At 47.5% G+C, this 27,954-nt stretch overlaps 1 protein-coding gene across 2 annotated transcripts in view; it reads left to right on the forward strand.

Moving 5' to 3' along the window:
• PCSK2 (proprotein convertase subtilisin/kexin type 2) overlaps positions 1-27,396 on the forward strand; it is a 213,481-nt gene extending 186,085 nt beyond the window's left edge. For both annotated transcript variants that reach the window (XM_033839784.2, XM_033839785.2), the window contains 4 exons: positions 10,029-10,244; positions 12,207-12,307; positions 20,441-20,668; positions 26,910-27,396. In XM_033839784.2, coding sequence (XP_033695675.1) covers positions 10,029-10,244; positions 12,207-12,307; positions 20,441-20,668; positions 26,910-27,396 — 1,032 coding nt within the window. The remainder of the gene's footprint in view (positions 1-10,028; positions 10,245-12,206; positions 12,308-20,440; positions 20,669-26,909) is intronic.
• The last annotated feature ends 558 nt before the right edge of the window (positions 27,397-27,954 follow it).

A 27,954-nucleotide genomic window follows, 5' to 3' on the forward strand; every position in this document is an offset into this window, starting at 1 on the left:
TCTGGGGACTTGAATCACCAGGCTGGTGTGTGTTTGCAGGCCCCTGCGAGGGGCTGAATTACTGGCCATTGGTGCCACGGCACCGTCTCCTCGGGGCACTCAGTCACTTTGTCTTAGTCTTTTCCCAGGATTGGACTTTCCATCAGGTTGATGCGATGCCCTGTCCCTGCCCTCAGCCCGTCTGAGACAGCCACAAAGATCCCTGGCATTGGAATGGCACAGTGCAGTTTACGGGGGTGGGGGGGTGTGTCACCAATAGGATGGTGGGGGAGGGGCAGGAGGTAGTGCTGCTGCCCCATTTCAATGCCCAGACCCTTAGGAGTTTATAGGGTGAGACTTCTGACATACAGACAGCTATTTCCTTATCGCATTGTTCATGGTGTGGCTGGAGAGAGACGATTGCACATCCAGGCCCGGAACCAGGTGACAGTGACAGCACATTACCCAGGGGAACACCTGGCAGATGCCCCCCTTCCCCATCAGACACGGATTTTCACTGAGAAGCATTTTTTGACACCTGAGGCCAAAAGAGAGTCAGAGAGTAGGTGACATCTGGCCTCTGTCAGGGTTGACAGTGCAGATGGGCTCAGTGCAGTACATCCCCGGGCGAGTCCTGTCACTCTCCATGAGCTTCTGAACGGCTCCATCACATTTCAAGGCAGGGTACTTCTCTCTTTCCATCTGTAGCGTCCCCTGCTGCAACTAAAAAGGCTCTTTCAAGTATGATTGTTCTGCAAAGCATGCCAAGTACACCAGAACTTAGGAGAATAATTTGTTATGACTTATCTTCAGCTGACAGCACGTAAATATTTTACAAAGTGGAGTATGGTGAAAAATACAGTTTCTCATTTGACTTTCCCCCAAGCTGTAGGAAGGATTCTTTCCTTATTTCAAGGTGAAATTTTTTTGGACAGTGTTATAGAATTGTGTGAGCAATGGGGTATTATACATGAGCAAAAAAGACTTCCTCTCAGTTATTTCAGCTGACTGGTCAGGTCTAAAGGAAAATGTACCCCTGAAAGGTGATCTCCACCTGAACAAAGGAGTCAGATAATTACCTGTTACACTAAAGAAATTCTTATGCTTGTCTTTGAATTTTAGCATCTTGCAGATAGGTTTTGTTTGACCAACACTGTAATGATAAAAGGGGAGAGGAAGAGGAAACAGAGGATAAGACAACTTTCCAGGGATGTACCATCTGCCACGGACCCCACCACTCCCTATCGGATGACATCTGCTTCTCACATAAATGGGCTCCTTAGGGATTTGAGTTTGCATCTCCTAAATTTTCTCAATAAATACTTAACGGAGACAGCAAGCAGCTGGCATGAAGTAAGAGAAGAAGGAAACCTTTTCCCCGTTTGTTTATTTCAATTTTTTCCTCTTTATAGTCTATGTGTTGAATTTACAGTTAAGACATTCTTCACATTACATATGGGAGTAGATGACAGACAGAGACCCCTGAATTATGATATATCTTGGAACTGACTTAGTTCAGGATCCCGCAGAAGTGGACCCTGAGGTGAGGGTTGAGTTCAGGTAGTTGATTTGGGAGGTAAAGGGAGTGAGTGGGGAGGTATAACAGGGAAGAAAGGGGCTATTAAAGGATTTGTTATCAAGTCAGCTACTACCGTCAACTGGAGCTTAATCCCACGGGGAAACTGGGAAACCATGCAGAACACACACTGAAGTTATCCCAGCCGGCGGCACGGGAGCTGGCGGAAAAGTCAGTGGTTCAGGTTGTTCCCAAGGGGTGTAAATGTCCCAGCACTTTCAGCCGGGAGGGAGATGTGCAGGGCAGCCTTCAGCCTCTGGGGAGAAATCCCTTACACGAAGAGACGCCTGTGCTGACATCTGGAAACCCCCAGCGCAGAAGAAGCCACAAGCTCGAAGGAATACGGGCGACACCCACTACCATCTACCACAATCTCCAAGTGCAATTTGGGCAAAGCCTAATCTGAACTTGGAGTCATCTCTCTCTGGGTAATAAAGGACCAATATGGCGATGTGTTTGCTGGTCAGAAAAGGATGTAGCCCTTACAGAGAGACTGATGGCGAGCAAAGCCCAGCTGGTATGGGATATGGCATCTTACATCACTCTGACAACCAGAAGAGGAATTCAGAGACCACTAGAGGGTCTTGAGAGTGATGACTGACTCATGAACTTCTTTCCACATCTTAAGGAAATGCACCCAGGGCAGCTCTGGCACGTTTTTGGCTGGCTCTGATGACTACACCCCAACCTCTTATTAATCACACCTCAGGGTTGCTACCAGAGGGAACATCTTAGGAATATTTAAAGACAAGGGAACAGAAAATCCTCTGAGGCACAGGCACGGATGAGACAGAGCATTGATACTTTATTTCCTGGGCGGGGGATGGGAGGTTGCAAAGGGCTCAAACACAGATCCCAGATCTGGAGCTGGAATATATTGTACTAGGGGTCACTTGCAAGACTGGCTCAAAAGCCACCATCCAGGAAGGGGGGCGGGGTGGGGGAGGCTGCCCAAGGAGACAGTGATTAATCAGGACGCGCGAGGAGGAGCCTGGTGCCCTGCTGAAATTTAATCAGAGCAGTGGGCCTGACACAGTGGCACAAGTGCCGGGGCCTCCGGCGGCAACGATGCCTCCTGCCAAGAAGCTCTCAGGACTCCTCCAGGAGCCCTGATTGATGCTCTGAAACCAAACGAAGGTTCCCAACTGCACAGGGGATGCCGCTGCTTGGAATCTGCGGTTCGGCCTCTGAGACGCCTTTCTCAGTTACAGTCCCTCCTTTCACCTCTGAGAAGGAGAAGCGGGAGGAAAAGCTGGCGGGTTTCTGGTGACCCTTCCTAAGCGTTGGCCAGCCCCAGGTGGGGCGGCCAACCGTCCTGGTTGCTCGGGACTTTCCGAGGTTTTGCGCTGGGAGCCCCACTTCCCGGGAACTACCCAATCCCGGGCCAACCGAGGCAGTTGTCACTCACCTTTAAGCCTTCTTGATGGTGGCGACCCATCTGCGCCCAGGGAGAAACCCAACCACCAGGTTAAGGGACTGATGTGGACTTAAGCCTTCAACAGCCCCTGTGACATCAGAAAGGTTCATCACGGCGTGTTTGGATCCTGCTAGAAAGAGACAGGATGGCACAGGAGCCTTACCTCCAAGGTGGATACACGGCAGGACAAGTCAGGGGCAACTGCAGGTGTGGGGAAACACGGGCTCAAGTGAAGGATTTAAGCAGAGGCTACGTAGTGCCACCCTCCATTCGGCTTTCTTGGGTATCTGACACCCCACCCACTCCTGCTGAATTCCGTGGAACCCACGGGGGTGCGAGGCAGACGCTGCAGTCCCCTGGCCCGGGGGCGGCTTCCTGCGCGTCACCAGCCGCCTCTCCCTGCGCCTCTGCCTGAGGACCTGCCGACCCCACGGGAGGCGCTCCCAGTCCCAGGCCGCGCAGCCCAGACTGTGGGGCGGCCGACGGCACGCTGTCCTGGGGACAGGTTCTCAGGGGTCTCCAGAGGCTGGGGGGAGGGTCCTCATCAGCTCACACTTGGTTGGCCCTTCTCCCTCCCCCCACCCCTATCCCCATCTCATGCTCACTTGTGTCTCCTGAGATCGCCCCCAAGTCCTGGTCTCGGCATCTGTTTTTGAAGGGGCATAAATTGGGACCCCCTGCTTCTCCCTGTAGGTGTGACCAGCAGTTCTCTGAGAGTGAGCCCCCGCTCCCAGGAGGGGTCCAGTCATCTGTCACCCTTGTTTAAGGCTCTGTGTGACTTCACCGCTACCCCCAACATTCCAAGTACAGAAAAGAAGGGAATAAAGAATGAAAACATAAAACAGCTACACAGAAATATAATGCAGTCACTGATACTGTGCCAGAGAGGGACTTTCTACATGTAAAAGAGGAAATATTTACCCCCCCAAAAAGAGTAATAAGTATTACTGATAAAACCTTTCAAAATTTCTACAACTCTGGTCATTGTTAAAGCTAATCAATGGATACAGGGAGATTCATTATACCATTCACTCTACTTTTCGTGACGCTTAACGTTTTTCAAATTAAAAGGTTTTTATTCACACTAAAAAAGCAAAAGAAAGCAAAAAGCAATTCAGTAGGTGGTTAAGTTGTCAAGAGTCAGAATATACATTTAGAGAAAAGTGAAAACAGCAACTGTTCTAATATTATACAAATGGCTACTTATGGCTTGGGATAAAATTTTCTGGGACTATACTATATTCCCTGAATATATATATTTCAGGGACTATATTAAAAAGAGAGAGGTTTTTTTAATGCTGTATCTTTTTTTAATGTTATATCTATATAAACTAAATGGAACAAAATGTGATGAACTGTATCAGTCAGGAGAGGCTACATTGTGCTGCAGTAACAAACAGCCCCCAAAGCTCAGGGGCTTGAAAGCACGAAGGTTTATTTCTCAATCAGCTGCTCAGCCATCATGGTCAGTAGAAGGCTCTGCTCACCGCAGTCTCCTGGGGATCAGAGCCGACACCTGGAACATTGCTACTCACTGTGCAGAGGGAAAGAAAGAGCTCTGCATAGCTGGCACTGACCGGTAAATGGTTCAGCTGAGGAATGATACCATGTATCTGTCACTCCCACTCACAACTCACTGATTAACACAGCTTATAAGACCCCACCCAAGCACAAGGGGGCATTATCATGGGCCTAGACAGTGGGCAGCTAGGAATATTTGACAATCAGCACCAACAGCTACTACAATGAGCCCAGAAAAACTGCTGGGTGACCAGTGATCTTGTGAGGACAAACACACAAATGTCAAATGTGTTTGTGAATAGGTTGAATAAAATTGTTCCATGAACTGTGAGTACAGAAAAGCAGTGCTTGTAAATCAGTGCATAGTTTAATATGGTATTTAAATATATATTTGTAAAAAATAATAGACATAAGTAATAAAGTGGAAATTTTTCTGCAAGTCAAAATGCAAAATACAAAAGAAAAAAAAGTGGGTAAATAGATATATGCAATATAGATGACAAAAACTTGGTTAAGGTCTTTAATATAGAAAGAGCTCTAACAAATCAATAAAAAGGATATCATGAAAGAAAAAATAGGTACAGGACATTATCTTTGGGGGCTTGGTGCTTTACTAAGGTATTCATAAAGCAAGAATACTAATGAGCAGTAAAGGTATAAAAAGATAAGCTCAACTGATAGTGGAAAAAAATATATAACTCAAAACAATGAGGTACCAATTTTTTCCACCAAGCTGGAAAAACTATTTTTTTAATGATTCTAAATCTTGACCCAGATAGGCTGGATGTGGAGTTCTTGTGCACTGCTGGTGAAGATATAAATTATTAATAAGCCGTATAAAGAGCAATCATATGGCACTATGGATAAAGAATCTCCATTCATTCCTTTTCACCCAAAATTCCCTATGTTAAAAACTCTGCTTGAAGAAATAAACAGAAATACAAAGACATATATAAAATAATGTTCATTTCAGCACTTTAAAACCTAGAAACAGCCTTCCACGTACGTCTAAGAAAAAGAGTAAATAAATTATGGGATGGCTATTTAAGAAGACTAATAAAAACATAACGTAGAGTAATATTTAATTATGTGAGGAAATGTTAATAATGTAATGGTAAGTGAGAAATACATTGTAAGCAGGGCCACAAAGGTGGATATACTTTATGATCCCAATTTCTTTCTTAAACCTGTTCTTATACTTTGCATTTATATATATAACTGGCAGGAATACACAACATATCACCAGTGATTTTCTGTTCATGGGCGATCACATGGGATTTTTATTTTCTTCTTCATGCTCTAGATTCCAGTTCTTCCACAATGAATATGGTTTTCATTATAAAAATATAATGACTTTTTTAAAGTATGTCAGTGTTGTATTAAGATGTCGAGGTGACTGGAAAATAAAAATGAGTGTAATCGAGTGTTTAGGAAATACAAACTTTATCAGGTTGTCCTCACCAGTGTCTGCAGGCAGATACCACCACTGGGCCAGGGCCTGGGGAGGGGGCTCATTAGTCCGGGTCACTAGGCACTGGGGAGGATGAAGGGACCGACTCACTTTAGCCCCAAGTCTCTCAAAGTGGGATCTTCACCTCCTGGGACAGGTGATGTGCTGAGGGTACACAGAGTCACCGCACCAGCCTCAAGCTGGAACTTTACTATAGCCGATGGTAAGCAATTTGTGCCATTATTTTATATTATAAGCAAAATACAAAATCGGCAAGAACTTTTAAGAAATGTGAGTCTGTGAAAGGCTGCTTTAGAATATGCTTTTAAAATCGGCAAGTCCCAACTCACTGCCCTTTGCCAATAGGTTAGAGCAAAGACTCAGCCTCAGCACTGTTGACACTTGGGCCAGATAATTCTTAGTTGGTAGCTGGTGGGGACAGGAGGCAGAGGGCTGCCCTATGCATTATGAAAGTTTAGTAGCATCCCTGGCCTCCACCCACTGGATGCTAATAGTACATACACCACACACATCTACCCAATAGATGCTGGCTGTGACCACCAAAAATGTCTCCAACGGTGCCAAATGCCCCCTGGGGCACAAAATCACCTCCGGTTGACAACATCGGTGGTTAAATACCGCCAATAGTGCCTTGGTGAAAAATTCTCTTTTTGTGAAAACTTTTGAGAGACATTAATCCCACTATACTCCAGAAGACTAATACAAAGACAGAATTCAAAGTGGAATTGCACCACATATAAATACACTTGACAAAAAAAAAAAAAAAAAAAAAAAAAAGCAGGAGTGGCAGGAGAGGCAGAGAAGGCAATTCCATTGTCAACCAGAATAACATGGAGGGCAAGTGTGCCCACCAGTCTCCACTGAGCATGCGTTACAGAGTAAGGGCGGGAGACCCCCAGCAGGAAGCCCACCCCTGCGCAGTGCAGGCTCTGGGTCATCTACCCCCTCATCTCTGGGTGACCCTTCCACACCCCGTTTGGGGTTTTGCTCTTCTTTACCACTTGCTCCCTGGATAAAATTCCCTCTGTTGAACTGCCCAGCATGGCAGTATCTCGATCAATGCAGTGTATCTGTCGGGATCAAGTTAAATTTGTAAGTTAACTTGGGGAAAACTGACATCTCTGTGATGCTGCCTTTCTATCCAAGAACATGACAGTGTTGGTGTGTCTTTCCACCTGTGTCCCTCCACAGAATTTCAAAGTCCTATTTTTTTTTTTTAGTTTGTTGAATTTCTGCCTAAGTATTTTATCCTTCGTGTGGCTGGTGTGAACTGTGCTGCTGCACAGGATTGCTGTGAGGATGCAGTGAGTTACTGTGTAAAGTGCTCAGAGCGGTCCCTGGCGCACAGTAAGTGCTGCAGAAGTGCTTGCTGTGATTATCATCTGTCATACCCGCCAGTGGATGATTGCTTGAATGCGGGTCGCAGTTGTTCTATCTTGGTTTCAGCCCAGCTGCTGTTCAGGTGAAGCTGGGGGGCAGAAGTGGATCTTGGGGTGTCATTTCAACAGGAAAGTGTGGCATGCTGATAACAGGCCCATGCCACAGCTGGCTCTCAGCCTCTTATAGATGCCCCTCCCCACTCACCTGCCCTCAGAACCAGGGTCTGCTCCTCAGTGGCCCATCTTCCCCAGAAGCCAGGGACTATTTGGTGCTGATACCCAATCATTAGAAGCAAGAATATAATTATTACTGCCTCATGTAAACACACACACACACACACACACACACACACACACATCTTAGGAAAATGATGTTTAATATTCCTAGCAATCAAAGTATTCTTGTTGGCAAGTCTTACATCCAAAACAAAACTAATGTTTGCTGCTCACTCTTCAGAAACACGCTGATGGTTATTCTCTGTGTATCAGTGAGCAAAGCCGCATAACAACTTCCCCAAAGCTCAGTAGTTTAAAATAACAACCATTTAAGTCTGATCATGGGTCTACAGGTCTGCCGACCTGGGCCATCCTTGGCTAATCTCAGGTGGCCTCACTCATGCATCTGTGGTCAGCTGCGGGGTGAGCTACAGACTTTCTGGTCTGAGGTAGCCTCCCCTGTCTGGCAGCTGTTGGCTGTGACAGTGAAACTGACTGGACTGTTGGTCATCAACCAGCCGGCTAACTCAGGTTGGTTCCCATGGTGCTCTGAGGGAGAGCGGAAGTGGGTAGATCTCCTTGAAACCAATGCTTGGAACCGACACAGCACCACTTCCCACCACATCCTGTTTGCCGAAGCAAGAGAGGAGGCCAGCCCTGATTCAAGCAGTGGGAAACGGACCTCTCCTCTTGATGGGCAGCGCTGCAAATCATACAGTAAAGGGGGCATGAATACAGAGAAAGCCGGACAAGTCAGAGTCACGATCCTTCTCCCTACACCAAACTGAGAACGCTTTTAGAACTGGTTTCCTTTTAGCGGAGGTTGCTTGTCTCACTAGCAGCCCACCTGTGGGCTGGTTCAGAGGAAGTTTCCTCAGGTGGCAGCCTCACCCATTTACCCTGATTCATGTCTGTTTCACTTTCCGGGGTGCCATTTCCCGACATTGAGCCCAAATCTGAGTCTGCTTGAGAGGGTGATGCCCTGCACCAGCTGTAAGGATGATACGTTTGTTTCCCTCTGTGTCCTGGTTTCTGAGAGCAGTTGCTCGTTTGGATAGAGTTTTCCAGGACACATATATCAAGGTGCTGAAGACAGTTCTCAGCTAGTGGCTGAATCAACCTTTGTTGATGTATTGACTCAGTCAGTCACAGGCTAATTAACTCCAAGTCCTGTTAGAAGCAATCAGAATGTCACTTCTCATTGTCAGGAGGCAGAGAGACTTTGGCGGTGACCCAATCATCCTCTCTCCTCTGGCGTCGCCGCCCTTAAACCACTGAGTTAGGACCGAGGACTGCTGGTGGCCGCGCAGGGACAGACTTTCTCTGCCATGATTTCTACTTTTGTCCTCGCCCTAGAGGGTTACCCAGAGTCCTGGCCAGGCTGGACACCTACTGCTCACCTGCCACACGGCATCCCTGCCCTCATCACCGCCCACCCAGCCTGCGGGTCAAAGCAGGGTAGCCCGGCCCTCCTGCCCCTGGGGTCAGAAGATAGGAAGCCGGAAGGAATGGCCACTCCAGGTTGTGGAGGCAGAGAGAATTCTCCTAGAAGACAGAGAACAGGAAAAGAAAAACAGAAGCACTAAGAAAGTGGTTTAAACAGAAAAGCAATGCAAACTGTAGGTACCTACAACTAAGCTTGCTGGTTATAACTAATTAGCATATGGCAGTAATCACTGTGCATATCATTATGTTTAAAATTATTTTTGCTGTATGTTTTACTTGATCATATTAGACTTTCTTCTTATATTTATATATTTGGTGTTCCCTTACACAGGCACAATATATAATATTTTGCTTAAAAGAATTCTAGTATGATCCAACTGAGTAAAAAAAAAGTGTATTTTATATATATATATATATATATATATATATACACACACACACACGCACACACACACCCCAACATATATATAATCTGTAAGTAAAATGTGTATTTTATACTTACAACATCTACATATATATGTAAACTTATATAAAATCTATATAATATATAAAATAGAAGCTATAAATATCTTTTATATCTTATTTGGCTAAGTATTGATATAAATATACAAGTACATTTGCATTTTTGCTGAAAAATGCCTGAAAGAATATATAAGAATTACATGCAGGGGTATTTTTTTTTCATTTTCCTTTCCATATACTTTGACTTTTTACCATGAGAATGTACTATGTTTAAAAGCAGTTCATTTGTCAGTTTTAAGGAGATTCTTCCAGTTTTTCTCACGTTGTTATCCCCAGCTTAAATTGTAAATTCGGATGACTTTTCTATTGAATCCTTCCTGAAAAGAAAAATTCTCACGGTGCCCGGCCAGAAGGATAGTGGTTTTCAAGGGCAGATAGAAAGGAAGCCAGTCCTTGCTCTCAGCTGCTGAAGAAGCCCAGGTCCCCACCCGGACCCCGACCCCAGCCCCGGCGGGACCCCCTTGCAGCCCACGCATCTCTCCCTGTCGCCCCCCACCCCAGGGCCGAGGGGGCAAAGGCAGCATCTACGTGTGGGCCTCAGGGGACGGCGGCAGCTACGACGACTGCAACTGCGACGGCTACGCCTCGAGCATGTGGACCATCTCCATCAACTCGGCCATCAACGACGGCAGGACCGCCCTGTACGATGAGAGCTGCTCCTCCACCCTGGCCTCCACCTTCAGCAACGGGCGCAAGCGCAACCCCGAGGCCGGAGTGGTGAGTGCGAGGCCGGGTGGGTGGACACTCCTGACGTCATGCGCAGACACAGTGACGTCATGGGAAGAGGAGCTCCCCACCCCCCTTCCCTCAAAGAGTCAGGGCCTATCCCCGGGGGAGATCTACCCTCTTCCAGGCTGATGATGCCTTGTTATCAAGGTAGAGACCCACGATAAACAAGAACGTGATGACCTCCTTCCCGCTCATGTACCATCGATTTTCTTGTTCATTGTTTTGGCTTACAAATAATGATGACCTCTGGTTTGCCCCCAGCACGTCACTTATAAGGATAACTAATATTAAGAACTGGGGCATCACACCCGCACCCATCTGAGCCAAGAGCTCGTCCATTTATTACAGTAATTTAAAAATAGCAGCCGTGGACAGACTTTTCTGGGTCCATAGAACCCCCCAAAGTGGGCACATGTGTGTTTTCTCAAAGGAAGAGTAGTGTGTTCCAACGTATTTTAAAATGGGTCCATGATTGAGAAAACAAAAAGGTTAAGAATCACAAACTTATTTACTGCACTTTGAGCAACTCTTCCTTCCTGGGCACCGAGGTTTAATAGTGAATTTTCCAAGGCCCCTAGAAATGTATGTCTGTAAAGCATAACGAGCACTTTGGGATCTCTTCCTCTCTCCGGGTATTTCACTCGCATAGGGGCCTTTCCTCAGTCTTCCAAGCCTGGCATTTAGTGGTTGGTTCAGGAGTCCTGCTGAGATACATCCTGCCCGGCCACTGCCTCCTCTGGGGTTGGGAGGAACACAGTCACCAATACCAGCCAGTCTTGCAGTCCCAGGTGCCTGCCTGGGCTCCACCTGACCAGCTGGCCAGGCTCTCACGTGACCCAGGAGAAGCCCTTTACCTACAGGAGACACAGACCTTAGCCTGACTCCCTCCATGAGCCTGGGGCTCCCCCTGGTCTTGGGGAGGACGGAGATCGTGTCAGCTCCTCCCAAGCAGAAGGAGGTTTCACCTCTCTCATCCTACAAGCTACATGGGCAGAAAGGGACAAGTGAAGAAGCTCCCCTCCCTGCCCCAAGAGCCTCCCAATGGTGTCACTTTGTCCTCAGCTCCTGTCTATACTCTCTTTCTACTACGGCTGGGGAGGGGCCTTGAGTTCTCTTTGAATATTGTCATTTTCCTCAAGTAGATGCTTTTAAACCTCCCTGGTACTTTGTCCCCCAAAATAATAGGCCCACTTGAGGAGCCTACAGACAAACAGGAGGAAGGAGTATTCTCGTGGCTTATAAATGATCTTAATGAAAACCCTGGCTCTCGCAAACACTGCAAATGGGGACTTTCTCTTTGTAAAATCCTTTAAAACTCAGTTGATCAGCCTCCCGTGGGGTGATCACTCATGTATCGGAGGTGTCGCTCAGTGTGTTCCAGATTCTCTCCGTGGATTTTAGATGTAGAGAATGTAACACTTCTCTTTAATGACCTGTCCCTCTAGGCAAACTGTGGCTGAGCCTGCTTTGTCTTTCCTCTTTGGGAATGCCACCCTTTTTCCTGAAGGGAAAGGAAATTGCTGATGGACTGGCCCTGAGCTTTCTGAGCCAATCCCAATGCAACAAAACTCACCATTGCTTTGACTAGGGTGGTGATATTGGCTTGTCACTTTCCACCTATGATGTTTCCTTTTAGGATCCAGAAGATAAATGTCTCTCTGGTCTCTAGAATAGCTGCAGATAGCTTCTATGAACAATTGACTTGCTTTTATCTTGTGGACACTGTAACTATAACTGATTGTGTTTCCCTTTTTGCACGGGCTACTAGGAATCTCAGATAAAATGCATGGCAAAATAGATACATGGGTGCCAAGCTTATCCTTACCTTCATCTTAATCTTCTTCAGAACAAGGCAGAGTTTAAGTAAAAGAAATAGAAAATCCTCTGCTCCAGGTCGTTTTGGGTTTAAAGCAGTGTGACTCACTCATTACTCACTGTCTTCCCCTCCAGGCAACCACAGATTTGTACGGCAACTGCACCCTGAGGCATTCTGGGACATCCGCAGCTGCTCCCGAGGCAGCTGGAGTGTTTGCACTGGCTTTAGAGGCTAAGTATGTTTCCATCTCGGGACCAAGGGCCGGTTCTGCAGGGTGGACTGAGACATGTCTCCCCACCTAGGTGTCCACAGAGGCAAAAGTGGGTGTGAGAGTCAGTAAATAGTCAGGGCCAATGAACTCTGGTGGGCATTGCTAAATGATACACACACACACTCACACACACACCACAAAACTACATCCCTGAGAGAGCACAAGAGCCCAACATCCAACCACACATAGGGGCACATCGATGTTTTCTTGGTGAAAACACCCTTTTATCTTCTATGGACCCCGTGGCTGTTTTACTCTAATAATACTCCCAAACAGCTACATGAAGGAAAACCATTGCCAAGCCGGGTATCCAGCAAGGTTTTCAGACATGTGTTAGACAGGATGCTCTCGCTCCAGATTTGTTAACTTATAAGGCTGAACCCATTTTAACGCTGAGACAAGGTGGGCGAAGTCACACAACGTAGACCAAGAAATGGGCTTTGCTGGGAAACCATCCAGCTACCAGAGAGGGGAGACCATCCCCTCTGTTCTCACCACCTCCGCAGAGGCCACAGGTCAGTACAGCTGGACCCACCTTGGATTTGAGCATCAGCAGAGGTCCCTGCCCACCCACTCCCCTGTCTTCTCTCAGTGCAAACCAGAGGCTGGCCTTGGGTTTGAACAATGAACTTGTGGCTTCAGGCACCACCCATGTGGTGTAAGTGCAAATGCCCGCTAGGCAGGGAATTATCCAAGAATACAGAACCAGCAACTTATAAGAAGTTGAATTCAGGCTCCTGCGGAAGGGAAGTTGAGTTCCCGTCCCTGTCAGCCATTGCTAGGCAACCGGAGCTTCTAGCAACAATCTTCAGGCAGCCCTGCTTGACTCTCCACATATGCAGTGCATTTTTTGACTTGCAAAGGAGGTAAGAGCTGATTCCTAGAATAGGAAAGGACTTCAAAAGATTATCTAGTCCAACCCCTCTGCCTTTAAGCAGAAAAGACATCATTATCCCCCTTTCACAGATAAGGCCCCAAATTGGGAGTGACTTCTCTTTTGGACCAGGCCAAGCTTTGATTCTTTTAACAGAAGTCAGTTGGAAATTTTAGGAAAGAGATGGACACTGGTCAAAGCCTTCCTATTAAGCACAGAGACCAAAACTTACGTATTATGTGCATTTCCTGAAGACGAAGCTGTTTCTCTCAGGGCCTGTTGGGTCCTGGAGTCTGAGCCTCGCTCGCTCCAGCTGCGAGCAGACAAGCAGAGAGAGGCTGCTGCCTGCCGCAGAGCCTTGCAGAGGACAGGGAACAAGAAGGGCTTCCTGGCCTCCTCTTAAATCCAAGAGGGCAGAACTTGACTCAAAGTCTCCTTAGATTCTGGCAAGCAAAAAGTCACTTTCCCAGGCCTCTATGCCTACAAAGTGACCCCTTACATACATCAAAGTAATGGAGCAGGCTGCTGGGACTTTAAACAGATGCATGGGCTCTGCACCAATTAGTCTCCATTCTTTAGCACACTTGCAGATTTCCTTACAGAAAAGAATGCGATCACCACTTAGGCACACTTTGTTTTGGAGCAATGGTCATGAATTAAGTGCTGTCTATTGGCATAAAGAGGGAAAAAATGATACCTGGCAGTAGGGGGTTCAAGCCCATCTTGGGAGCCAGTCCTCAAAAATTCCTCAGAACACCGATCACCTGAGTTGGAAACACGCCCTGAAATTAGAGTTTGATGCAAGTGATTTATTAAGAGAGGGATCCCGGCAGAGACCACTGGGGAGGAGAGGAAACAGGTCGGGCTGGGGAAGAAGCTGAGCAAGGATGCGATTTCAGAAGTTCTGGCCTCAGCCTGATCCCAGGGAGAGCTCTGGAGGGTAAATTATGCCTCAGAGTTTGTTCCACATCAAAGCAAGGGAGCTGGGCTGCCATATTCTTGTACTGTTTGGCCGTTGGCTAAGAGCCCCACCTGGGAAAGTAAACTCCAAGTCTTCTCTGTGGGCCAAAAGGCTCCAACAGCCAGCAGCTGAAACCACTGCTCAGCATGAAATAGCCCCAGGAGAGAGCCCGGAGGGCGGAGGAGGGAAAGACTCTCCACGAACACTTCGTACAGCTCAGCTCATCTCTCTTTATCTTCACATGAGGCAGCTGGGAGTCCCTGGTGACATATGTGGCAGCAGTCGAGGGCTGTTTCCCACCCAGAGGTCCAATAAGAAAGCTTTTCCAAAGCAACTTGAATACAGTAAATAAATTATCCTGTCTAAATGAATTCCCATCCGGACTACAGAAGAGGGAGAATGACCACCCCCGTGGCTCCAGGGGACAAAGGGAAACCACGCCTCTGTTCTGACCAGTCATCACCTTGTTGTTTAATCTCATAAAATGCTTTTCTGCCAAATGCTTGAAAATGCCTTTCTGAGTTGTCGGGAACATTGCTCACGTTTCCCAGTGAGACCAATATCAGAGACATTCCGAAGAATTTCTTTAGTGGGGAGTTACTGCTGCCTTCAAATATTTGGCGTTCTCTCCATAACCCAGGCTTTCTGGATGGTTCAAGAGGGCTGAGCTGGGTTTGAGGGGTAGATGTCAAAAGAGGCAAACTTGTGACCCAGGAGGACCATCCACAGTAAAGCGGCCCATATACTGGACTAGAGCAGTGTTTCCAAAACTGACCTTCCAAGGGATGGATTTTTTCATGTGAGCTCCATCAAAGTCTACTAGATGCAGAGGAAAGTGCACAAATATTAGGTACAGCTCAAAGACTTCTTGTAAAGTTAACAGATCCATGTAACCGGCACCCAAGTCAGGAAACAGACCATTACCTAAGTCTCAGTATGCGCTTTTCGGTTCAGGATTATGTCTGAGAGATTCCTCCATGCTGCTGCGTGTGCTTATAGGTAGTTCATACTTGTTGTTGAATATTACTCCATCGTATAAGTGGATACTTGGGTTGTTTCCACACTGGGGCTATTGTGAGTAACATTGCTGTGAGCATTCTCGTACGTGTCTTTTGGTGAAGATGTGGACGCATTTCTGTTTGATGTATATTAGGGATTCAAAAAGCTGGGTCATGGGGTATACACAGGTGCAGGTCTAGCAGTTTTCCAGAGTTGGTGCACTTGCTGACACTCCCTCCAGCAGTGTATGAGAGTTACAGCTGTTCCACATCCTTGCCAACATTCGCTATTATCTGTCTTCTACATTTTAGCCATTCTTGTGGGCATTCTGTGGAATTGCACTGTAGTTTTAATTTTTATTTCCCTGATAACTAGTGAAGTTGAGCACTGGGGAGTTTTGAAAATGATAGATTCCCAAGACTCAGCCGAAAGTCACTGAATCACATCCTTAGGGATGAATGGCCCAGGAATCAGTCTTTTCAGCGCCTTTTTCAGGGACTGCAAGAGCAGCCAGCCCCGTGCTGGTCTGTGGCCTGGAGTGTGTGGCATCCAGGAGTACGGCAAGGGCTCTATGAACCTAGCACTCAGGTGCCGTTTGCGGAATATGAACATCGCACTCTGCCTCTGACTAGGTGCCCGTATTAGACTGAAAACAGGAAATCCAAAAACAACAGCTAAACTGAGACAGGAATTTATTTTTCTTTTCTTTTCCTTTTTTTTTAATAGCATAGTAACAATATATTTTAAATAGAATATTAATTTTATTTAATAAGTTTCTTATGAAGGAGTTTATTTTTCTGTCATGCAGAAGATAATACAGAGGTGAGGAGCCCGGGCAAGTGCAGGGTGGCCACCAAGAATCAGGGACTCTGTCTCTAGATTTCTGTTCTTCTACACCTTCATGTTATCTAGATGCCACGGGAGCTCCAGCCATCATGTTTACATGTCAGGCAGGAAGAGGGGAAAAGCAAAGGGAAAAAAGAAATCCACCAGCTGAGTGATCCCTGTTTAAAAATTTTTCAAAAAATCACCCAGGGACTTATTTCTTATTGGCCAGAACTGTCACGTGGCCACCCCAGACTGCAAGGGAGGATGGGAAATGTAGTTTTGTAGCTGTTCTCTCCTTAAATTCCCTTTGCTGTCTTGATTATCAGGAGGAAAATGTGAATTGGAATCCAGAGAATTTGATACCATAAATAGAAGAACTCTGAAAAACAATGGTCTTTCAGGGGTAATCCTCACAAATAGGGAACTCAAAAAAAAAAAAAGAAAAAAAAGGGCACTATTTTGCACCAGTGGGAAGTTAATACACCAATCGTAAGTGCAGGGCTCTGTAGGAGTTATGGTTCTACGGATCATTCACAGGCAAAAACTCACTTTCCAGGACCAGCTTTAGAGGCTTAGGAAACAGCCCATCCCGAGGTCTCCCTGGTGCAGGATTCCTCTTCCAGCCATGCGGGGTCAGTCTCTCCCTGGGCTTCACACTGGTTTTTCCAAGATCCCACACTCTCTTGCTCAAGACGGCTGCCACCTTGGCCAGGCTCTGAGTGACCTCTCTCCTTGGAGCCCTGGCCTGTCCTCACATCTTATCTAGAAGCCATGGGTTTGGCTTTGACCTCCGGAGATGTTCTCTCTGAACCGAGAGGCAGATGGCCCATCCCAAGTGGCCTAGGACCAGTCTGCTGACAGCTGAACGTTTACCCCGGAACATCACAGAGTCCTATGAGTGATTGGACCCAGCCAATAGGTGCCCTGCAGCTGCACAGATGTCACCATTTTCACTAATAGTTCACCGGGGGTTCCTCGTACATGGCCTTGTTACTGCTCGCGGCTCGTTCCTCGTGGTCACTTGTTTGTGGGCCAGGTTCCTGCAGCATCCTCTTTCCAGTCCCACGTCTTGATTCCTCCTCCCTGGTGATGTTTCTGGAGATCGGATCACGGGTCTCTCTGCCCTTCCTGTCTGTCACTAAGATAAAGTCCCTACATTCTACTGTGTCATCCTCTCCGCCTCTGTTCCTGGCTCTACCTCCCTGACTCATACAGGGCTCCCAACCTCCTGTGCTGATATGTGCCTTCTCCCGCCTCTAGATCCTTCCTTCCAGAACCTTCTCTCCCTAGGAACTCCCCTTCCCTGTGTTTACTCAGTCACTCCCACTCGTCCCTTTGACCTTAGCTAAAAATACCACTTCCTGAGAGACCCTTGCTGACCCCCTGGACCAGAGTTTCTCAAATTTGCTGCTGCTGCTGAGAATCCCTGGAGTGCTTGCTAAGAACAGACATCCAAGCCCACGCCAGGTCCACAGACTCAGAGTCTCCAGAAGCTGCAGTTGTAACAAGCACCTCCAGTGCCGCCAGGAAGTTAAGAACCACCCCCCACCCCCGCCCCCACCCCAAGCAGGTTTGCTGGAGCCTTTGGCAGATGCTTGGACAGGCCCACGGGATCAGCATCTCTGGGTCCTGTCTGACTTCGTCACTGTGTTCGCGTTGGTTCACATGTGCAGACGAGGTTGTGAACCGCCATCTCAGACCCGTGTTCTCAAACCCCGTGTGCAGAAGCACCACCTGCGCTTTGTCTTGAGGGCACATCCTCAGGCCCACAGCCCCCAGGATTCCAGAGACCTGAGGTTGAGGCCAGGAATCCGTATCTGTCACGAGTCCCCATGCGGTTCTGATGCAGGACCACAGTCTGTGAGACTCCCTGGCTGGGGTAACTCAGGGTTCCACTGTTGGCTCCCCTGGCATTTTAAAATCTTGAGGTGTCTGTCCCCCGGGCTGTAGGCTCTGAGAGGGCAGGGACCTTCCTATGACCTGCCCAGAACTAGTGCAGAGCCTGGACATGCTACCTTTCCATATATCTGTCTTACTTTCCCAGCTATCATATAAAATATTTGAGAAAATGTCATGTTCCTTGTCCTGTAGCACTGAACACAGTGATTTTTATATTGTAGATGTTCTGTAAATTTATTTTTTATTATTTAATAGGTATCACCTACAATCCTTGAGCTGCTATGGTAGGATTAAAGCCTAAAGCACGTTGGTGAAATAATTATTTTACACAATGGTATCTTCGGTCAATTCAGAAGTTGCTCAGAATGGGAAAATGAGAGGGACTCTGTTTTACTTTTCAGACATGAGCAAATGGTTGTTCAAATGGTGTCACAGATTCAGTGACATTGGAGTATGAGCACGCTCTGATTTATTTTAGAAGTAGAACATCCTTGTTCTAGCACATTCTTTCTCTCTTATGGACCCGATGAGAATAAATCCGTGGAGAAACATCTAGTGGGGTTAGAAGCATGGCTCATTTTTGCAGCAGAACCCCTAACAAAGATGAGAGATGCTCCACCTGCCAGCCAGCCCTTGGATCACCTTGAGGTCACCAGATCCTCGTTTATCGACACTTTTGAGTTAAATGAATTCAGAATCCTATTCCAGCAAAACAATGAGCTTTCGGCCATAATCAACTTCAGGAAATTTCACACTGTTCACCTAGTCCACATGTCCAGGGGACCATATGTCCAAGATATGTTCTTAAATTTCTCAAATAAGCATTGACCTTCCTTGAAACTTTCTCTTTAAAAGCTGAAGGTCTTCCTGGACTTCCCTCTCCTCAATATTATGTACAAACCTAAATGGGAAAAGAACTTAAAGGTCCTGCATTTCAAGAGCATATGAATCGCTATCATCTTTTGACTCTGTTTTGAAGCTTTGAACCAATGAATGCTGCTTGTGCTGAGATTTTATCAAATGAGTGATGGTGTTCTTTGAATCATTTGAGTCTAAGGAGAACCGTAGTGCAGGGTTTTCCAACTTTTGTGACCATGACTCTCAGTGAGAAATTAATTTTGCATTGCAACCCAAACACATACTACAATACCACACACGAGTGTGTGCAAACACACACACACACACACACAGAGTTTCCCATATTACGTGCACACTGTTATTCTTTTCTGTTCTAGTCCACTTGTGATGGCCCCATCCATTAAATCTCTGGTTCTCAACCTCAGCTGTCTACTGGAATGACCTGGGAAGTGTTAACAATTTCCAAAGCCTGGGTCCCACTCCCAGAGATTCTGATTTAAATAGTCTGAGATGTGGCCAGAGCAGTGGAGTTTTAAATGTTCCCACCAGACAGTTTTACTGTGCAGCCCAGATACATAGCCTGTGCAATCAGTTGACCTCCTAGCCCACAAACGGGTCATGACTTAACACTTTGAAAAGCACAGACATTGACACTAATGTCAATAGCACAGACTATTAGACATTAATTTCCAAAGACAAGTCTGCAAGCAAACTTGTCTATTTGCCGAATGAAGAGTATGCTGAGGGCTGTCCTGGGCACTGGGAGACAAATATGCTGAAGCTGTTGTCTCTGCCCTTGAAGAACTGACAGCTTCATGTCCCCAAATGGAACACTCCTGCGTAGCCAACACCCAGATCAAGAAACAGAACTCTGTCAGCACCCAGCAGCCCCCTGTGTCCCTTACAGGCACTGCCACCCCAAGATCAACCACTAACCTGGCTTCTGACAGCACAGATTCATTGTGCCTGTGTTTATACTTTAAACAAATGGAACCATACTCTATGTTCTCCTCTGTGTCTGGCCTCTTTGGGTCAGAATTCTTATTGTGAGATTCACACAATTGTGAGCTCCCTGTTATTCTGAGTAGCTGTAGTTCATTCTCATTGCAGTGCAGTGTTCCACCTCCTATAAACACACCTCAATTGGTTTATTCACTTTACTGTGGATGGGCATTTGAGGACTTCATAGTTTAGGCCTATGAACATTCCAATACGTATATGTCTGGTGAATATATACACACATTTTTGTTGGATACATACCTAAAAATGGAACTTCTGGGCCATAGCTTAAGTGCATGGGCAAGAGCTGAAGATAGAGCCAAACCATTTTCCAAAGTGTCTGCAATAACTTACACTTCCATCACCAAAGTACCCAGTTGCTCCACATCTTTGCCAACACTTGGTATTGTCAGTCTTTTTCATTTTAGCCATTCCAGTGTGTGTTAGATATCACAATTGAAATGTATTTAAGTAAGAAAGGCAAGATATTTTTAATTGACATATATCTATACCTATATTCTCAGTCGTGCATGGAAATCCTCCCTTGACTTGTGGGTTCATAGATATTTCAACATCTTACCAGGGGTCTATGTCCTACCTTAGTCATTGTGTCTCTCTCCCTCTCTCTCTCCCCTCTTCCCCCGCCCTTGCTCTCAAACTCTCTGCCTCCGGTACCCAGCCTGGGTCTGACCTGGAGAGACATGCAGCATCTGACCGTGCTCACCTCCAAACGGAACCAGCTTCATGACGAGGTCCATCAGTGGCGGAGGAACGGGGTCGGCTTGGAGTTTAATCACCTCTTTGGCTACGGGGTGCTTGACGCAGGCGCCATGGTGAAAATGGCCAAAGACTGGAAAACTGTGCCTGAGAGGTTCCACTGTGTGGGAGGCTCCGTGCAGGACCCTGAGTAAGTGGGGGCAGCAGTTCTACTGCTGTTTGTGGAAAATACCCAGAGATGGCGCCACTGCACTGGTGACCATAACAGATTCCCTCTCTGCGTCATCCCGAGATGCACTGGATTTGATTCAGGGACAACCAGCTTCCAGGCAGAGCTGCAGTGTTGCACAACTCTAAAGTATCCAGTCTACAAAGCCCTGGGGCCTGGAACTTCTTTCCCTTATTGCAAAAAGGGAGAGATTTACAAAGAGGGATTGCCAAGGGGAAGACTTACGGCGTCTGTGCCTTTGCAGATGCTGGGCCACAGCAGGTGGGGACCATGGGCAGTGTGACCAGAGCAGGATGTACAGTTAGTTGCCTCCTGGCTACATTCGAGATTAACAGAAAGGTGGCACGGTTGCAGTATTTAGGGGAACGGGCATTGGGGCCTGCTTAGTCGAGGTTCACCTTGATGTCAGACCTTGTTCTCCGCAATTGCCCTGGACAAGAAGGATGGGTCTCTGTTGATCCTCACGCTCTGTGCTTCGGGGGGGCGGAGGGGAGAGGGAGATGCGGAACGTATATGCCGAGATGAATGACCGTTTCTCTCCCAATTCCGAGTGCACTGAACATTCTGTCATAATCCAGGTACAGGTTGGAATTCGGAGCCAGAGGCAACACTGGAAATAGGCTGTCTGACGCCTCATTTTAGTTAAGGAATCTGAGGCCCTGAGATGTGACCGTCCCAATGGCTCACAACTAACTGGGAACTTATCCAATAGCAGCAGCATTATTTTTTTTTAATCTGGAGAAATCTTTTATTATATTTCAGTTGATTCACTAGGTTAAATTTATTTCACAATACCTATAGATGTTCTTGTCTATATAGAAAACATATTTCTTACAGGTTTTTATGCAAATCCATTGAGAATTTACCTTCCACAAATGACCTTCTGTTAGTTGAGACAATTTTATTCCAAACAAAATACACATGTACACATACACTGTGACAGCAATTTTTAAAATGTAAAGTATAGAGGGATTTCTTGGTTGGTGTGTGAAAATACGTATGTCAACGCCCCACCCCACAGAGGTTCTTATTTCTAAGGTTTGGGGTAAGGTCCAGAAGATGGAGGTTTGTGGGTGGTCTCAGCAGCATTATTTTAATGAGAGGAAACTCAAGAGCTATTTCAGCACTAACTCAGCTGGGCTCCAGGAGGACAGGGACCTCATCTGTCTCGTTTGCTGGTGTGTCCTCAGGGCCTAGAAGAGCGCCTGGAACTTAGTAGTCATGGGATCAATATTTGTGGGATGAATGAATGAATGAACATTTAGCCAGCATCACCTGGGCACAAGGAAGATGTCTACACGGTGGCAATAGGACCACCAGTCCAGCCAGGGAGATTCAGGGACAGGCGGCAGGCAGCCTTGTTGGAAGCGCTCTGTGTCCCCTTGTCCACCCACACCTGAATTGTTCTCAGATGCAGGTGAGTGCGGTCTGGGGCAGATGTGCTCATGGAAGAACTCAGAGGCTGGGCAGGGGGTCCTGAGGGCAACACCCAGGCCAGCTTGTGCCTCTGGTAGAGGCAGCCCTATCACCAGGAATCCAACCTCTCAGGGGCTGGGACGGAGGGATCCGCAGGCTTGACAGCTGCCACTTTCTATGCAGGGCTGTAGAGAAACGGCCTCTGAGCAGGTGAGTGGCAACCGTCAGGGTTATGAGTTTCCTCAGCACTCATCTTCCCAGAGAAGCAGTCAATTCGAAAAGCAATTTTCTAAGGAGACTTTATCAGGAGAGTCTGTAAAGGATGCTTGACTAAAATAAAAGGGAAAAATAGAACTGGCTGTGAGCATCTGTGCTGGACCAGCCGAGGGCCGTGAGCAGAGGAAGCCCAGGCCGCCCCATCGGCCAGCGTGTCCCCAGAGCATGCTGGCAGGCACAGGCCACTTCCACCCTCCCCTGTTCACTCAGCTCCTTGAAGACTGTGGCGAACTCCGGATTTTAAGTGAATTTGGAGATCAACGTTCAAACCTGATCCGAATGCCTGAAGCAGCATAGTAGAGCTGGCCGGGTGGCTGTGGACTGGTCACTTCTGAGCTGCAGTGTCTTCTGTGGGGGTTAATGCCCATCTGACACTGTGACGTGGGGAAGAGCAAACATCAAGTGACCCCTGTTGAGTGTTCTTCAGTGACAACCACATGGCAGGTGTTTTAGATACTCGGGAAAGGGCAGCTGTCATTGTTACTATTATTATTCTAGCAAAACAACTACGGCTTCATAACAGTTTTTATCATACAGCTGAGGATTGAGAACCCAAAGAGCATTCCAAGGGCCCCCTGGGAAGCAACGCCTATTTCTAGGCACAAAGTCACTGAGCCCTCATTTTGCACCAACGTGCAGTAAGACAAAGATATAAGCCATGTTTGTCTTTATAGGACTTGAGCACCAGGCTTCTGTACTTGTTTCTGAAAGTTCAGAGAGTAGCTCACACCTTCTGATGGGCGCCTCATTTTCAGCAGCGAGTGTGTTCCCGAACGTGGCTGTGTGGCTAGATCAGGGTCTCTGAAGAGCCTCTTTGGTTCCACAAACAGCCATCTCCTACTGCAACCTTCTGATAAACTGACTTTTCCTGAGCACCTGTCCCTGTTCTTTTAAAATAAGAATGAGTTGTACTCCTTTTCTTCTAAAAGCAATATATGGCACTGGAGGAAAGTCAGAACATACAAAGCAGCAAGAAGAGGGTAAGAAAAATCCGCGAGAGCTGCTCCCTGCCTCTCCCGACCAACGAACGCCAGGTCGCCTGTGAGAGGAGGTGGTGTTCTCTTTTCTCTGTCAAGCTTGCTGCCTCTGGAATTCACAATGCAAGTCAATTTCAAAGTGACAACATTCCAAGAAGAGTGCAGTTAAATGTCCTCTCCCCAGGGCCCCAGGTCCTCAGCCAGCAGGTGGGGATGGGAGTTTGGGGAGCAGGCAAGTCCCCCAGGCGCTAAACAAGCCAGACTCCCAGGGGCCGAGGGGTCCCCGGAGGGGCCTCCGACCCTGGCACACACCCCAACCCCAAGGCTTCTAGGACAATTTGTAAATCCTAACAGGTGTGTGTGCTTGTTCCCACGCCAACCTGCCCAGGTGGATGGCAAAACTCCAATTATTTTCTCAACAATTAGATCTGTGCTGTACAAAACAGAAGCAACTAGCCACGTGTGGCTACTTAGTGAAATTAAATAAATTTAAATTGATCACTAAAATTAAATTTAATTAATTAAAAAGTCAGTTCCTCACTCATGCTTGTCACATTTCGAGTGCCCAAAAGCCACATGTGGCCAGTGGCTACGGTATTAGCACAGATGTAGAACATTTCCATCCTTGCAGGAATTGGTAGTGCTGTTGGCCAGCACTGGTCTAGACATTTGTCAATGTACAACGTATATGAGTGTGTGTCTGTATTTATCTTCACAGCAACTCTTCAAGGTAGGAAGTCATATCCCCATTGTATAGGTAAGGAAAGTGAGCTCAGAAAGTTCAAATTCCTTACCCACAACTGGACCTTTAGTCTACCCATCTAGCTTTCTGCCCAGGGGCTGGAGCCCATGTGATCATTAATCATTTATCAGCTCACCTGTCATGTTTCTGATCCTGTTCTGAGTAAGTAGCATCTTCTTTGAGAGGTCCAGGTAGTGGCTTGCCATGCTCACATCTCCAAAGCTGGCCTAATGCCTGCTTTCCACCAAATTGGATGATTTCCCCAGAACCTGGTGCTGGGGACCCTCTGCCCCTGCACCATCACTGGATCTCCATGGCCAGTGGATGCATGATTCAGCATCAGAGTCCACGCAGAGCATACACGGTCCATGAGACTGTCTATGTGTATACTTTAAGTTCCTTGGGAGAGTATTGCCTTTATCAATGAGCTGCAGGGGAGCTCCAGCAAGCCCTCAGATTCTTTGCCTTGGTTCCAAGGGCAACGTGGAACCAAGGCTTGGCTCTGAGCTGGGCGTATGACCAGCATCCTTTTGTAGATGTATTCTACAAGATGTGTGTTTAAAAATACACACCATGGGCTTCCCTGGTGGCGCAGTGTTTAAGAATCCACTGCCAGTGCAGGGGACATGGGTTCAAGCCCTGGCCCAGGAAGATCCCACATGCCGCGGAGCAACGAAGTCCGTGCGCCACAGCTACTGAGCCTGCGCTCTAGAGCCCGTGAGCCACAACTACCAAAGCCCATGTGCCTAGAGCCTGTGCTCCGCAACAAGAGAAGCCACCACAATGAGAAGCCCGCACACCTCAACGAAGAGTAGCCCCTGCTCGCCACAGCTAGGGAAAAGCCCACACGCAGCAACGAACACCCAACACAGCCAAAAATAAATAAATAAAAATTAAAAATGACACACCATTTTATGCTCCAAAATAAAAGCCATGTCCAGGGAGGACATTAACATAGACAAAGGGCCGGAGAAAGGGAGCTAGTATCATGGTCCAGGCACTGTGCTCAGTGTTTTCCTACATGGTCTTATTTAAACCCACTCACAATGACAATGAGACTTCAAGTATTTGAAAAATTTTCCAAGCTCTCTTGACCAGTAAGCATAGAAGCAGAATTCTTACCCAAATAGGTTTATTCCCGAAGTCTGGAGTCCTTCCATGATACCATGCACTCCTCAAATGGAGTTTCCTGTATTATGTTTCTAGTGCAAGAACCTTTGAGCATCTCATCTCCAAAGGAGGCCACTTCCAGAAAGGAGATCAGTTATATGGAAAGACAGCTGAGGAATCTTAGACTGACCGTCCATGGGACTCCAACTCTATGAGCGAAGAGACTCCCAAATTCCCCTGGTCTGTCACAGGACTGTGCTTCACTAGGATTAATTAACCCAATTTCAGCTTTTTTATGATAGTGTTAACAACCACATTAGCAATAATTTCTCCTTATCAAGGTAGCGAGTACTTTAAAAGAAAAGTATATGAGCTCCTGTCTCCGTCTGGGTTGTCCCAAAAGTAGACCCTGATGGGACTTGGGTACTGACAATGTTTTGAGAGATGATCTCGGGAAACAAGTGAGGAGGTGCAGCTGTAGGCAGGGAAGAGGAAGCAATCCAATAAAGATGCGTTGATGCTCCACTGACCAACACCTTGCCACCCTGGGCAACGCTGAGTTGTCCCCACCAGGAGTGAGGAAGCCAGGTGTATGTACTCACCACCTTCCGTCAGTCGCCGGTAGGGGGCTTTCCCTGTGGGGTTAAATCCCTGACACTTTGGGGCCGGCCCGCACGCAGGCTGAGGACGCTCCCAGGAGGAAGGGAAAGGCTCCAGGAGAGAAGCTGGGAGATGCCGATACCCGTGGTGGATGCAGTCAGGGTCCACAGTAGCCTCAGCTGCAGGCAAACCCAGCAGTGACTTAGGAGAAGCAGGAACGGTGTCCACAGCATCTGCCACCTGCCCCGTCCACACGCAGTCGGTTCTGAGAGTGTGGGTAACTTGCTCAGGCTCACACAGCAAGTGTAAGAATTAACCCTGCATTTCGTTTCCTTTTTATGGCTGAGTAATATTCCATTGTATATATGTGCCACATCTTTATCTATTCCTCCTATGATCTTATTTGCAAAGCAGAAATAGAGACGCAGACACAGAGAACACATGTATGGACACCAATAGGGAAGGAAGGGGGTGGGAGGAACTGGCAGATTGGGTTTGACACATATACACTATTGATACTATGTATAAGACAGGTAACTAATGCAAACCTACTGTATAGTTCTTTCTTATATATATATAAATTTATTTCTTTATTTATTTTTGGCTGCGTTGGGTCTTCGTTGCTGCATGCAGGCTTTCTCTAGTTGCGGCGAGCAGGGGCTGCTCTTCCTTGGGGTGCGTGGGCTTCTCATTGTGGTGGCTTCTCTTGTTGTGGAGCACAGGCTCTAGGCGCGAGGGCTTCCATAGTTGTGGCACATGGGCTCAGTAGTTGTGGCTCGTGGGCTCTAGAGCACAGGCTCAGTAGTTGTGGCGCATCGGCTTAGTTGCCCCGTGGCATGTGGGATCTTCCCGGACCAGGGCTCGAACCCGTGTCCCCTGCACTGGCAGGCGGATTCTTAACCACTGCGCCACCAAGGAAGTCCCTACTGTAGAGTTCTACATTTTAATTTTCTAATAAAATTTTCAGTTACCTAAAAAAAAAAATACTAATTCACTCCAGAGCCCCTGCTCTCCCCGCTCCCCAGAGCTGCCCCTGGGAGAGTGTGCCCAGCCCTCACGGTCTGCTCCCCTCTGCCCTCAGGAAAATACCGCCGACCGGCAAGCTAGTGCTGAAGCTCACCACCGCCGCCTGCGAGGGGAAGGAGAACTTCGTGCGCTACCTGGAGCACGTGCAAGCTGTCGTCACGGTCAACGCGACCAGGCGAGGGGACCTGAACATCAACATGACGTCCCCCATGGGCACCAAGTCCATCCTGCTGAGCCGGCGGCCACGGGACGACGACGCCAAGGTGGGCTTCGACAAGTGGCCTTTCATGACCACCCACACCTGGGGGGAAGATGCCCGGGGGACATGGACCCTGGAGCTGGGCTTCGTGGGGAGCGCGCCCCAAAAGGGGGTGTTGAAGGAGTGGACACTGATGCTCCACGGCACGCAGAGCGCCCCGTACATCGACCAGGTGGTGAGGGATTACCAGTCCAAGCTGGCCATGTCCAAGAAGGAGGAGCTGGAGGAAGAGCTGGACGAAGCGGTGGAGAGAAGCCTGAAGAGCATCCTGGGCGAGAACTAGCCCCTCGGCGCCCGCTCCCCGCTGCCGGCCCGCCGCCCCAGCCGGGCATCTAGCGGTTAACCTCCCCCCACACAAGCGACTCCAACTTCTTGCTCCGAAGCTTTGCTCACTGTCAGTGGTTATTTTCATTACCATGGAAGCAACCTTTTTTATTCTGTGCCCCAAATACAGTGTTCCCACCAACACCTCTGTCCTATGTGTGACTCGAAGTTCTTTATTTCTGTCACTCAGATAGGTGATATCTTGCCAACAAACCTGGGACCGCTGTCCCCTCGGTTTCTTTCATAGAAGAGAATGCATTTAAAAAGCCAGGCGCGGTGACGCCAAGGACGTTCATTCACGGTCTCAGCTGAGGACCTGTTACTTAAAAGGAGAATCCAAGGTTATGACAGAGGTGAGCTCTGAGTCTCTTAAAGCACAGATGCTGTAAATCCTTTGGGGAAAGATGCTTTTGACTTTTAGCAAGATTTTTCAGGGATGTAAATGAAGGTGGCGTGAATGGGAAGGTGTCCTAATTACCAGATGGGGAAGAGAGAGTCAGAAAGCATGAAGGTTTGG

This window comes from Tursiops truncatus, chromosome 15 (genome assembly GCF_011762595.2).
Source record: "Tursiops truncatus isolate mTurTru1 chromosome 15, mTurTru1.mat.Y, whole genome shotgun sequence".
In the NCBI taxonomy this organism is placed as follows: domain Eukaryota; kingdom Metazoa; phylum Chordata; class Mammalia; order Artiodactyla; family Delphinidae; genus Tursiops; species Tursiops truncatus.